Consider the following 10833-nt stretch of genomic DNA (forward strand, 5'->3'; position numbering starts at 1 on the left):
GCTCTCCAGCTCACCCCTTACACCGGGCATCTGAGGGGCACAGATGGAGGGAACAGCAGGCCTGGCCCTGAGAGGGTGGACTCTCCTCAATGGGTGGATGGGAGGATGGGACCATGAGGCTGGGGCTTGGGCTTCACAGGCAACTTTTCCTTCAATCAGTTCCTTTCTGATCCTGGCTCCCTCCTTTAAAAGGACTTAGGTCTGGGTCAGGTGCGGTGCCTCATGCCTGTAATCCCAGCACTTTGGGAGGCCAGGGTGAATGGGTCACCTGAGGTCAGGAGTTTGAGACCAGCCTGGTCAACATGGTGAAACCCTGTCTCTACTAAAAATACAAAAATTAGCTGGGCATGGTGGCGTGCACCTGTAATCCCAGTTACTTGGGAAGCTGAGGCAAGAAGATGGCTGGAACCCAGGGCAGGGTTGCAGTGAGCTGAGATCGTGCCACTGCACACTCCAGCCTGGGTGACAGAGCGAGACTCCACCTAAAAAAAAAAAAAAAAAAAAAGCCCCAAGTCTGTTTTCCATGTAGAGCATGGGCCCTCCTTATCCACAATGCAATGCAAAGGATATTCCCGGAGAACTAACCATGCATCCTGCTCAGTACCAGGCACCCCAGGGCATGCAAAGGTGAGAACAGAGGCCTTGCCTTGCGTTGGGGGGGTTTGGGAAGTGGACCCTGTACAGAGCTCAGGGACAGTGGTGAGTTGTTCTTTGGGGCCCCGAGGCATACAGACCCCTTGTGATGCTGCAGGACAGGTCATGTCACCCAGAGTAACAGAGACCAGACCTTGTAGGACCTCCAAGAAGATTCAGTGGGATGACACTCATGCAGTCAGGCACCTTCTTCTGCTTAATTGGGTATGCGTGGTGTGCCACGTTCTCCCTCTCAAGCCAGATGGCCTGTGAAGATGGTACTAGCATCACCCCTACTTTACAGATAAGGAAGCCAAGGCTAAGAAGGCTCTTGTCCAAGGTCACTCAGCTGGCAGAGCTTGGCCAAGGCAACATACCACCCCACACCCAGCCGCCTCTTCATGGTCTCCATGGTGACTGCCCCACTATGACCTACAGATTCCTGGCTGCTTGGGTTGGGGGAGACTCAGCTGTGGGAGTCCACACCCAGCAGCAGCTGCACTCTGGGCAGGCCCTTGGGCCCAGGGCATCCATTCACTGCTGGGACCAAGCAGAGGGCGACTCCTGGGATGTTTCATTTAATCCTCACAGCAACACAGTTGTCAGGTGCTACTACTAATTACTCTATTTACATAAGAAGAGAGGATCAGGAAGTTCTCGCAACCTTGATCAGTGTAGTATATGGCTTTGGTCTGAATCCAGCTGCCCTGGATAGAATCAAAGTGCTCACCAGCCTTAGGCCTCAGTATCCCCCATGAGTGAAGGATTCAGGACTTTTACACTTCCACCTTGTTCCCCACACTCTCCAACCCTCCTGACGTGCACTGTGCCATTCGTTCATTCATTCATTCATTTTTTTCTGAGTCCTTATATCTAGCAGGTACCCTGAAGGTACAAGGATGTCCAAACCACAGTTTCCACCCTAGGGAAGCCCCACAACCAAGGACAACTCCTTTCTAGAACTGTCTAAACTCCGCTTCAGCAGAGGCCAGTGAATTCTCTTAGTGCACACAGGACACACGGAAGAGGGCTGTTTTCACCCATCACAGCCTCCCTGCCAGCAGGGGCTCCCAGGACCTCTGCTCTGAGGTGGACCAGGACACCCAGAGGGCTCGGGTATTGGGGCAGAGCCTGATCGGCCTACGGAGCTTCCAAGATCACCCATTATGGCTCTATTCTACAGTTGAAACAGGTTCAGAGCTTCGGAGAGGCCACTCCAGCCCTGTTCTGAAAAACAAGCTTCTACTGCCGAATCTGAGGATGAAGGAGAGAGAATTGCTCGTGGTCCTGTTTGAACTGCATTGCACCTGTGGCCCTTGCTCTGGGCTCCAGAACTTTTGCCTAGAAAGCAGAGGTGTCTGAGAGCCGGGCTGGTCTGGGAGAGAGGCAGAGGAAAAGGTGAGGCCACGCATACAAGGCTTAAAAGATCGCCAGCTCTCAGGTCAGTCAGGGTGGGGGTGGTAAACCAGGATGCTTGCGGTCCAAGGACACTGGGTCACAGGGCCTCCAGGACTCAGCAGGGCTCAGGAGGGCTGAAGGGAGGGGGTCCAGAGAGGCGGCTGCTTTGCAGTTCTAGGCCCTTGTGTGTACAAGCACCGGTGTACGTGGATCTGTGAGCGCGAACTCGGGTGCGTGAGTCCCTGTGCGAGAGCCTGTGCACGTGGACTCAGGTGTTTGGGGCTGGTGTGCAAAAGCCCGTAGCGGGTCTGTGATTTTGGGCTCGGGTGCATGGACCTGGGTGCTCCTTGGGCGGCTGTTTGGGCCCCACGCGCATGTAGGCGGTTCTGGAGAGCTCTGCGTGTCTCCTTCTTGGGGGACCTCCAACCGCTCCTACAACCAGTGGACGGATTGTGGCCGCACCGACGCTGCAATGCCGCCAAAGGAAAACTGCGCGCGTCCAAGACAGCTGCTTCAATCCTGCGGATGCGGGCCGTGCCTGGGTCTCCAGCCGCGGGGGGGGGCGGTGGGGGGGGGCGTCTGCGGAGCCCGGCCACCCCTCCGCACCCGTCTCCCGTTAGCCTGTGCGGGGTCCGGGAAGCGAGGGCCGGAGAGGACACCAGCGCGCAATTCAGAGCGGGTTCCTTGAGCAGTCTTCCCCCAGAGCTGCAACGTGGCTGCCCGAGGACCCCAAATAAAGACGCGGCCTCCTCACCCAGAGCCCTGCCAGATCGTCCTGGTGGACCGCGCCCGCTTTCAGGGTTTGCAAACTGAAGGCCCGCTTGCGTGTCTGCAGGGCCCTCGGCGTGCTTAAAGGAGGGTCTGAAGTCCCCCCTGGCAGGAGAGCGCGCACTCGCAGCAGCCGCGGGACTGGCGCAGGTATCATCCTGTTCCCTGCAGGCCTTTCAGTTGGCGACCCTTTTCCTAGTGACTGCCTGAGGTGTGGAAGGCACAACGGGGCAGGGGATGTGGCCCGGGATTCCGGCTGCGGCCCCAGGCCGGCAGGAGCGGCAGCTGTCTCGGCACTAACGACGGTCCCTTGCGGGGCGTGCGGGCCGCCCTAATGAGGCTCCTCCGCGGCTCACCTGCTCCGGCCCTTCCTCCGCCCGCGCCGCGCGCCCACCAGCGCCCGCTAATTGCTAAAGCCTGTGAGCCCCGCCCGCCTCCCAGATGGGGGAGTCAGGGACAGATGGGGTCCAGGCATGGGGGGAAGCACTAGGAGCGCCACCTAAGGGGGCCAGGGTGGGGGACAGGGGGTGGCAGCAGAGGATTCCCGAGGCGGCAGCTGAGCCAGAGTCTGGGGACTGCTGGAGCGCGGGCCAGGTGGCCTCTTGGGGTGGGCCCTGGATTACAACAACCTTGCCACCTTCATTTACTGGCTGTGTCCCCTGAGCAAGTCACTTACCCTTTCTGTGCCTCAGTTTCCTTACTTGTAAGACGGGACAAGAATAGCACCCTCCTCAAATGGTTGTAGGGAGAATGGAATGAATTGAGGCTCTTGAAGCTCTCTGTGCCCTGCCTTACCCCGGCTAAACCTCAGTCAACGCTGTCCGCCTCCTCTTCCAGCCTCTTCCACCTATTAATATCCTGAGTTCCCTGGAGGTTCAGCCCTGACTCCCTCCTCCCAGCTTTGCCTCTTCAGTTCCTTGCTGCAGCCTTCCACCTCCAACCTCTTCCACAGAGAAACAGCCAGTAGCAATCACTGGGGCCCTAGAGGAGAGATAGGGAGTAAGGATGTAGCTGTGGGTGATCCCCATCTCTGCCCTGCCTAGAATGGCCTCCTCACTTACAGGGAGTTGGGGCTTAGCCCTGGGATATAGCCCATGAGCTGCTGGCTGCCTCCAAACCAGGGAGTGGCCATGCTCACCTATGCTGTCCCACGTCCCTCTCTCTAGTCAGGATGGGACTGAATACAGCAACCACTGCTGTGAATAGCCTGGCTTTATCCTGGCTTCCCTTACAGTTTTGCGGAGACGATAAATAAATGGTCACTCTTGGTGTAGGGCCCTTGTCAAAGACCCTATAACCCCTGCTGGTACTATGGGGGCGCTTGTGTGGGGAAGGGGGATACTAGGCACAAAATCTGTAATGAAAGAGTGACTTAAAATGACATGGCAGGTGAAGGGGGACTCCTTTGCCACCTCCTGATGAACTTTTAGGAAACATCAAGGTGAATACTCAATAGAAGTCCAGACAGATTGCTAGGTAGATTCTGCCCCAATGGGAGACAGACATTTTCCACCACTGGGGTAGTTTTATCCATAAGAGCATCTAGGGGGCTTTAAAATTCAATGCCCTGGCCCAGGGGCTCCTCACTGATCCCAGTCTGGGAATGAGAAGGGCAGGTCCCTGGTGGATGGCTGTCAGAGCCCCAAATCACCACGGGTGTCTTTAGTACCCATGTCTTCCTGCAGTCACATTAGAACTCCTGGCCTCACTGGGAGTGTGACACCTCTGTGGGTTCACTTCACTCGTCTGCTCACTGCCTGTCCCCAAGGTGCAGAATTCCAACTCCGTGGGCATTAGGGGTTAGTCCTTCAACACTGAGTCCAGGGGAGTGTCACTTCTCTGTGGCTCCTGCCCATATGAGAGAGTGAGGAGCCCAGGGACAATGCCCTGGGGTGCTGAGGCCAGAGGAGGAGGCTCGGGTTCTGCCCACTGGCCCCTCAACCTCTGGTCAGCTGAGCTCCCAAGTTCTTTTTTTTTTTAGACAGAGTTTCACTCTTGTTGCTCAGGCTGGAGTGCAATGGCACGATCTCGGCTTATTGCAACCTGCGTCTCCTGGGTGCAAGCACTTCTCCTGCCTCAGCCTCCCGAGTAGCTGGGATTACAGGCATGTGCCACCACATCCGGCTAATTTTGTATGTTTAATAGAGACGGAGTTTCTGCATTTTGATCAGGCTGGTCTCTAACTCCCAAACTCAGGTGATCTGCCCGCCTCGGACTCCCACAGTGCTGGGGTTACAGGCTTCAGCCACCACGCCCGGCCAGCTCCCAGGTTCTTAAGGAGGGTTGGGGAGTCTCAAAGACCTGGGGGGTGGTGAGTTCCTAAACTCGGAGGCTGAGAGCTGGGGTGCTGCAGAGCCACAGAGTGGGGCTGGGGAGGAGGCTGAGCTGCAGTCCAGCCTGTTGAGAATCTCCCAACGAATGCTCCCCAGAGGGGACCACAGTGTGGCAGGGCAGACTGCAGCAGATCCCAGAAACAGTTACCTCTTTCCCTTCCCCTCTTGGTGAGGAGCCCACTGCCAATGAAGAGCCCACCAAAGTCAAAGTGGTTGCACACAGTCTTATCCTGCCCTACCTCAAAGCCCAGACACTGGCCTGAGTCCTCTACCTTGGCCCCCAGCAGTCCAGGGCCACCCTGGGCGAGTAGCCACCTGTTCTGGGAGATGTGCAGTGTGCGCCAGGGTCTTCCTCCTCCACATCCAGAGCTGCTCCAGTCTCATCCACCGTGGTCAAGGCCCCCAGCTGGGTGCACAGTTTAGGCGGCTGGCATGGAGGAGGGCCCAAAGCCTGGCTGGACACAGCCCCTCCTTCTTCAGTGGCCCTGGTCTTGCCTGGCCTGGCTGGTGGCTGGTTGCTACTGAGAGCTTTGGTGCAGGGGTGGAGGGAAAGACTTGATTTATTGCCTTTCAACAACCGTCCTTCTATGCAGACACCAAGCACGCTCAGAGCCTGCACCAGCACACCTGCCTAGCAGTGGGTGTGGAAGACCCAAAGCTGCAATCAAGACCCCTACCTCCACTGGCCATGTTCTCAGCACCCACTGGTCTACGTTCCAGCCTCCTGGAGTCCCTCTGAGTGTGTCTGTGGCTGCAGCTGGACCCAGTTTTGAATTCTTTTCAAGTTTCATTTCAAATGGGATTTCAGAATAAAAACGACTAGACCCTGCCCTTCCTTCTTCTTGGATTCACATGGCGCTGTCGGGGTGGTGGTGGCAGGAGGCTTTCCACCCGTCCTCAGCCCCCAGCGGCTCAGCCTCTCCAAATCCCTCCCAGCCTTTGCAGAAAGCCAAGCCCATCAGTGAAAAACTAGGCCTCCAGCACCCGATCCCTGGGCGACTGCTGTCCTGGCCAGCAGCCTGACATTCCCTGCTGGAGGAGCAGGAAGTGCCTGTTCCTTGTTAGGGGACGGAGCAGTCTTCCAGTCTAAGCAAAAGCTGCCTGCCTGTGTGAGCCAGGCTCAGCTATGCCACTCAAGAAATGGGATTCTGACTGGGGAAATCTTCTGCACCCCCAGATCCTCCACCAAAAATATTGTCAGAGAGAGGACCCTGGACCAGGGGACGTTCTTACTGTGCCCGTACCCGCTGTCTTTTCAGGGGCTCATTCTCAGGCCAGCCCTGGGGCGTGGAGACTGCAACAGGATCTGCCCTGGTCCTTGACCAGGAAGGCCAAAGTATTTTTATTTCTACCCAGAATCTCTCTTCACAGCCACATCCTAAATTTGCATCGCGGGTTTGGATTGCGAGAACCCAATGGCCAAGAGGAGACAGAGGTGACCCCAGGAAAGAGCACAGAGGCCAAAGCGCTGCCAGTGCTCCTCCAGCAGTGCGGAGCACCTGATCCTTTGCAGTTCAAGGAGGGGGTGGCCTCTAGGGGAGGGTAGTGGAGGTGGCTGAAAAGGAATGGAAGGGTTAGTAGATTCTGCACCAAGCACTCCCCAAGCGCTTTGCTGGGAACGCCACGGCTCCGCAGAACCCAGGTCCGCAGCTGAAGCCAAGGAAACCCGCAGGGGGAGGGTGGTGGCAGGAGACAGCCTCTGAGCAGAAAGGAAATAAAAATCGAGCAGTAGAGGACTCCTGAGAGCCCAGACCCCCAGCCACAGGCGCAGCCCTCACCCTGCAAGTGCCAAAGTCCGATGCTCCGGGAAGGAAATGTCTGCTTATAAAGGAGCTCAATACTCAACTGAAGAGAAAGGCAGTTCCGGGTTAGGCGTCAGAAAATAAAAATAAGGACAAGCAAGTTGTGAAAAGACCCGGAGGATTTGCTCGGAGCATGTTTGAAAGATAATGCATGTGTGTCTCCGGTGCCAAACTGGGGGAACGATCCCCAAATCCGGCCCCAAGGTATCGCGTCCTGAACCCCTTTTCGGGGTGGCACACGGATGGAAATCCCCCGACTTTAAATTTTATTTAAAATCTCAACACTCAGTCATTTATTTCGTTTTTTGCAACCAAACAAGTAATAAATATTATTTAGCACTTTGTTTTTACAAAAATAAAACAGATGATACACTCTCTGCGAGGGGTGGTGCGATCAGAGGAAGGGTGTTACACGGCAGACGCTACAAAGCACAGTTTGCAACGAAGGCAGCGCCGAGGCGGCTTGCACGGAATGCAGGAAGCACGTGGAGGAGTTTACCATTTGTGTTAAACGTGGCAAAAATAAACCAAAATAGAGGAAAGCCGGCTTAGACTCCGGTGGGGCTGGCAGTCACGTGAGCAAACAGCTTAGCATTGCGCACTTACCTCATCATTGATATATTTACACATCCAAAAAAGAAAATATTAAAAAGCCAACAGAACCCTCAAATAACCCAAACTGTTTTCACAGCAACTGCCTTTTAATTCTGTTACGTTCTCAGGTATCAAAGTAACCAAATCACTTTGTGCTCAGAGAAGGAAAGATGAGTCGGTAGGGTAGTTTCTATTTTAAAATAATAACTAAAATGCACCCGCCCCTGAAATCAGCAGTTTTGGGTTATTCCAATCCACAAGTGGTTCTACTCTGAATGTCTATAAACTTGCTCATACTGTTGAAGAAGGAACATCCACAGATTTATTAGAAAACCATATTCTCCCAAATCAACGAGAGACAGGGAGGAACGGCCACAGTTCTAAGAGGGTGTGGATTGACCCAGATATTGAGATTGGATATGACCATAAGCGCTTCTGATATCGAACGCCGGCTTCCAACTAACTTGTGGCCCCTGGCCTTGGGCCAGGGACGACCCTGGAGGGCGCGGTCGGGCTGTTGCTTCTGCAGTGCGGCTACCCGGAGTCTCCCACCGGCCAAGAAAGGAGGAAGAGGAGCAAGTCCCCAGTGTGTCCCCCTCCCATAGCACCCCCTCCCCCACGAAGTGCTGCCCAGGCCGAGTCTGGAAGTCAGGCCACGCTCTCAGGGAAACAAGTTTTTAGAATCTTTTCCCGGAGGTGGGGGTCGGGGGTCGGATGAGCTCTAGTGAGGAATGCACACAGCGGTACCTTTTCATAAAATGATGTCTGCTGGACCAGTGCAGGTTAAAGCCAGAAAGCGCTCGATCAGGTCCCGGAGCGAACATCCCCTCACTCCCCACTGCTCTGTGGGCGCCCCCAATTGCTTGGGTTCGCAGATGCTGGAGTCCCCACCATGCCCCACCCCCAGTCCGTGGTCCTGCACCCCTCCTCGCGACAGAGCTCCCGAGCCCGGCGCAGGCCAGTCCTCGCTTCCCGGCGGCCCCGGGCTCCCCTGTCGCCAGAACGCGCTGGCTCCGGTCAGCTCACTTGGCGTCGGAGGTGAGGCGCGGCAGGCTGCCGGCGCCCATGGCCGACACGTGGTGGTGCGGCGGCGGCACCTGGCACATGCTGCAGGGGCAGGGCATGCCGCCCCAGTGCTGGAAGCCCCCGCTCGCCCCACTGCCGCCGCCCCCGCCCCCGAGCGGGGCGGCCGCGGCAGCAGACGGAGACTTGAGTAGGCCGTGCGGTGGACGGATGGAGCCGACCGACGGCAGCCCGGATCCGGGCAGAGAGGCGCTGGACACTGCCGCGGCTGCAGCGGCTGCAGCAGCCGCTGCGGCGGCGGGCGGCAGGATGGGGTGGTGCACCGCGGGGTGATGTGCGGCGTGCGCTGCTGCTGCCGGGTGCGCGGTGGCGGCGGGCAGGGGCGCGGAGTGCGCCAGGCCGCCGCAGGCCGACGGGTGGAAGCCAGCGTGGTGGCCCCCGTAGATCTCGCTCACCAGTCGCTTCATCTCCTCCAGCGAGTTGGTGAGCATGAGGATGTAGTTGCGCGCCAGCAGCAGCGTGGCGATCTTGGAAAGCTTGCGCACCGAAGGGCCGTGCGCGTACGGCATGACCTCGCGCAGGCCGTCCATGGCGATGTTGAGGTCGTGCATGCGCTTGCGCTCGCGGCTGTTGATCTTGAGACGCAGCTGCTGCAGCTCCGGCTCTGTCATTTGCTTCTTGTCCTTCTTGGTGGACGACGCAGCCGCCGACGACGTGGACGACGAGGTGCTGGAGGAGGATGACTTGAAACCACTGCCTCCTAGCTTGTCCGCAGGATGCGCGCCCGCAGAACCCATAGCGCCGCGCAGCTCGGCGCTCAGCTCCGGCGGGCAGTCGCTCGGGGTGGACGAGGACACGGTGCCCCCAGTGAAGGCGCTGCCGCTGCTGCCCTTACTCCGGGCCGGCAGAAAAAGGTCATCGGGCTCTGGCGACGACGGGCGGCTGGACACCAGGCTGGCGTCCGAGTCCATGGCCCCGGGGGAGGATAGTCGTCGCAGCTTTCGCAGGGTCCTCCTTCCCTCGGACCCGAAAACTTCCAGGAGAGGAGGAGAAAAGAGAGAGAATGAGAGAGAGAGAGAGAGAGAGAGAGCCAGTGAGAGACAGAAAAGCTTCTCCCGCCTGCGCCGCAGTACCACAGCGCGGGGTCCCGGCACAGGTGGCCCGTGGCTCCCCGTCCCCCTCGCTACTGTCTCTGGCCCTCCTTTTAGCTGCACGCGGGTACCTATAATTAAGCTCTCTCTATCTCTCCTCTGCTCTCATGCAACAGGTTATTTCAGGGAGCGTTGGTGACCCTCGGGGTGCGGGTGGCATTCTGGAGGCTTAGGGCTTTCAGTTAGGAGTGGGAAAACTGAGCCTCCTGGGCTGGAATGAACGAGTGGGAAGTGAGGGCCTTTCTTTGGGGAGAGTGGAGATCTAAATAGAGAACTAATGATTTGGTTCCTCAAACGGATCCACCTTATCTCCATCGACACCACGCAGCAAACACACGCACACGCACATGCACCCAGAGCCGGCGCGGGGCCCAGAGTCCATGTGCTGCATCTGGAGACCACGGGGAGCTCACCAGCTGACTGGGGCTTGGGCAGAAAGAGCTGTTGTCGCTCCGACTTCTCGCTTTTGGTGAGGGAGATGCAGCGGTGAGTGTGGGGAGGACAGAACAGCGAAGTCGCTCTGGAGAAATGGCCCGCAGAGGAGGGATCCAGACCTCCTGTATCGGAGCATTCTGGGTCACAGCCGAGTTGAGGAGAGTCTGTCCCTGGGATCTAGGCTGGGGCTGCTGGGGGGCGGGGACACTTACTGTGGATGCGATTTGAGGAGCTCGCTCCGAAAAGCCTCAGCGGAGAACCTGGCACTGGGCGCTGGTGTCGCGTCGGTCTATAATAAGCATCCGCACCTTTAGGGGCTCGGCCGGTTTTTATAGCCCGGTGGCAGCGGCGACGGCGGCAGCGGTGGCCGGGGTGGGGGCGGGGAACAATGTGCGTGTCCTGGAGGGGCTGCCTCGCCAATGAGCTGGGCCCGCCGGGGGGCTGGGAAGCTGATGTCATCCGGGCTAATTCCGCTCAATGAAACTCGCCAGGCCGGGCACACGCCTCCTCCCTGCGCACAACCAATGGGCGCCCGTGGCCGGGAGATTCTTGGGGAGGGACTGGAGGAGGGACCCGAGGAGGCGAGGGGGAGGAGAAGGGCGGGCTCAAGGGGGATGGAGAGAGGGCTGAGCGCGCTTGGGACCGAGGGAGAAAGGGAACGTGGTCAAATTTCTGTAAAAAATACGGCCACCACAG

The 10833-nt window shown here is 57.8% G+C and overlaps 1 protein-coding gene and 1 long non-coding RNA gene across 3 annotated transcripts; one reads left to right on the top strand and one right to left on the bottom strand.

The window, feature by feature from the left end:
* Positions 1-1107: 1107 nt before the first annotated feature.
* Positions 1108-5961, top strand: LOC129482933 (uncharacterized). Its single transcript, XR_008657853.2, has 3 exons — positions 1108-1239; positions 1817-2031; positions 5726-5961. It is a non-coding gene; the product is annotated as an uncharacterized lncRNA (long non-coding RNA).
* Positions 5962-7179: 1218 nt separating this feature from the next.
* On the bottom strand, positions 7180-10514 carry OLIG2 (oligodendrocyte transcription factor 2). Of its 2 annotated transcripts, none has more exons than XM_055279523.2 (2): positions 10350-10514; positions 7180-9584 (listed from the first exon to the last, which is right to left on the bottom strand). In XM_055279523.2, exon 2 carries the CDS (start codon positions 9520-9522, stop codon positions 8551-8553), a length of 972 nt encoding a protein of 323 aa, XP_055135498.1. In that variant the 5' UTR covers positions 9523-9584; positions 10350-10514; the 3' UTR covers positions 7180-8550. The 2 variants fall into 2 exon arrangements, with proteins under 2 accessions (XP_055135498.1, XP_055135500.1); XM_055279525.2 differs by lacking the exon at positions 10350-10514 and adding an exon at positions 10116-10208 and having other exon boundaries at positions 7828-9584.
* Between the last annotated feature and the right edge of the window lie 319 nt (positions 10515-10833).

The sequence above is a fragment of the Symphalangus syndactylus genome, chromosome 5 (assembly GCF_028878055.3).
Source record: "Symphalangus syndactylus isolate Jambi chromosome 5, NHGRI_mSymSyn1-v2.1_pri, whole genome shotgun sequence".
NCBI classification, from domain to species: domain Eukaryota; kingdom Metazoa; phylum Chordata; class Mammalia; order Primates; family Hylobatidae; genus Symphalangus; species Symphalangus syndactylus.

Coding starts and splice junctions, on each gene's coding strand:
- OLIG2 (XM_055279523.2), bottom strand. CDS start 9,522: ATGGACTCGGACGCCAGCCTGGTGTCCAGCCGCCCGTCGTCGCCAGAG.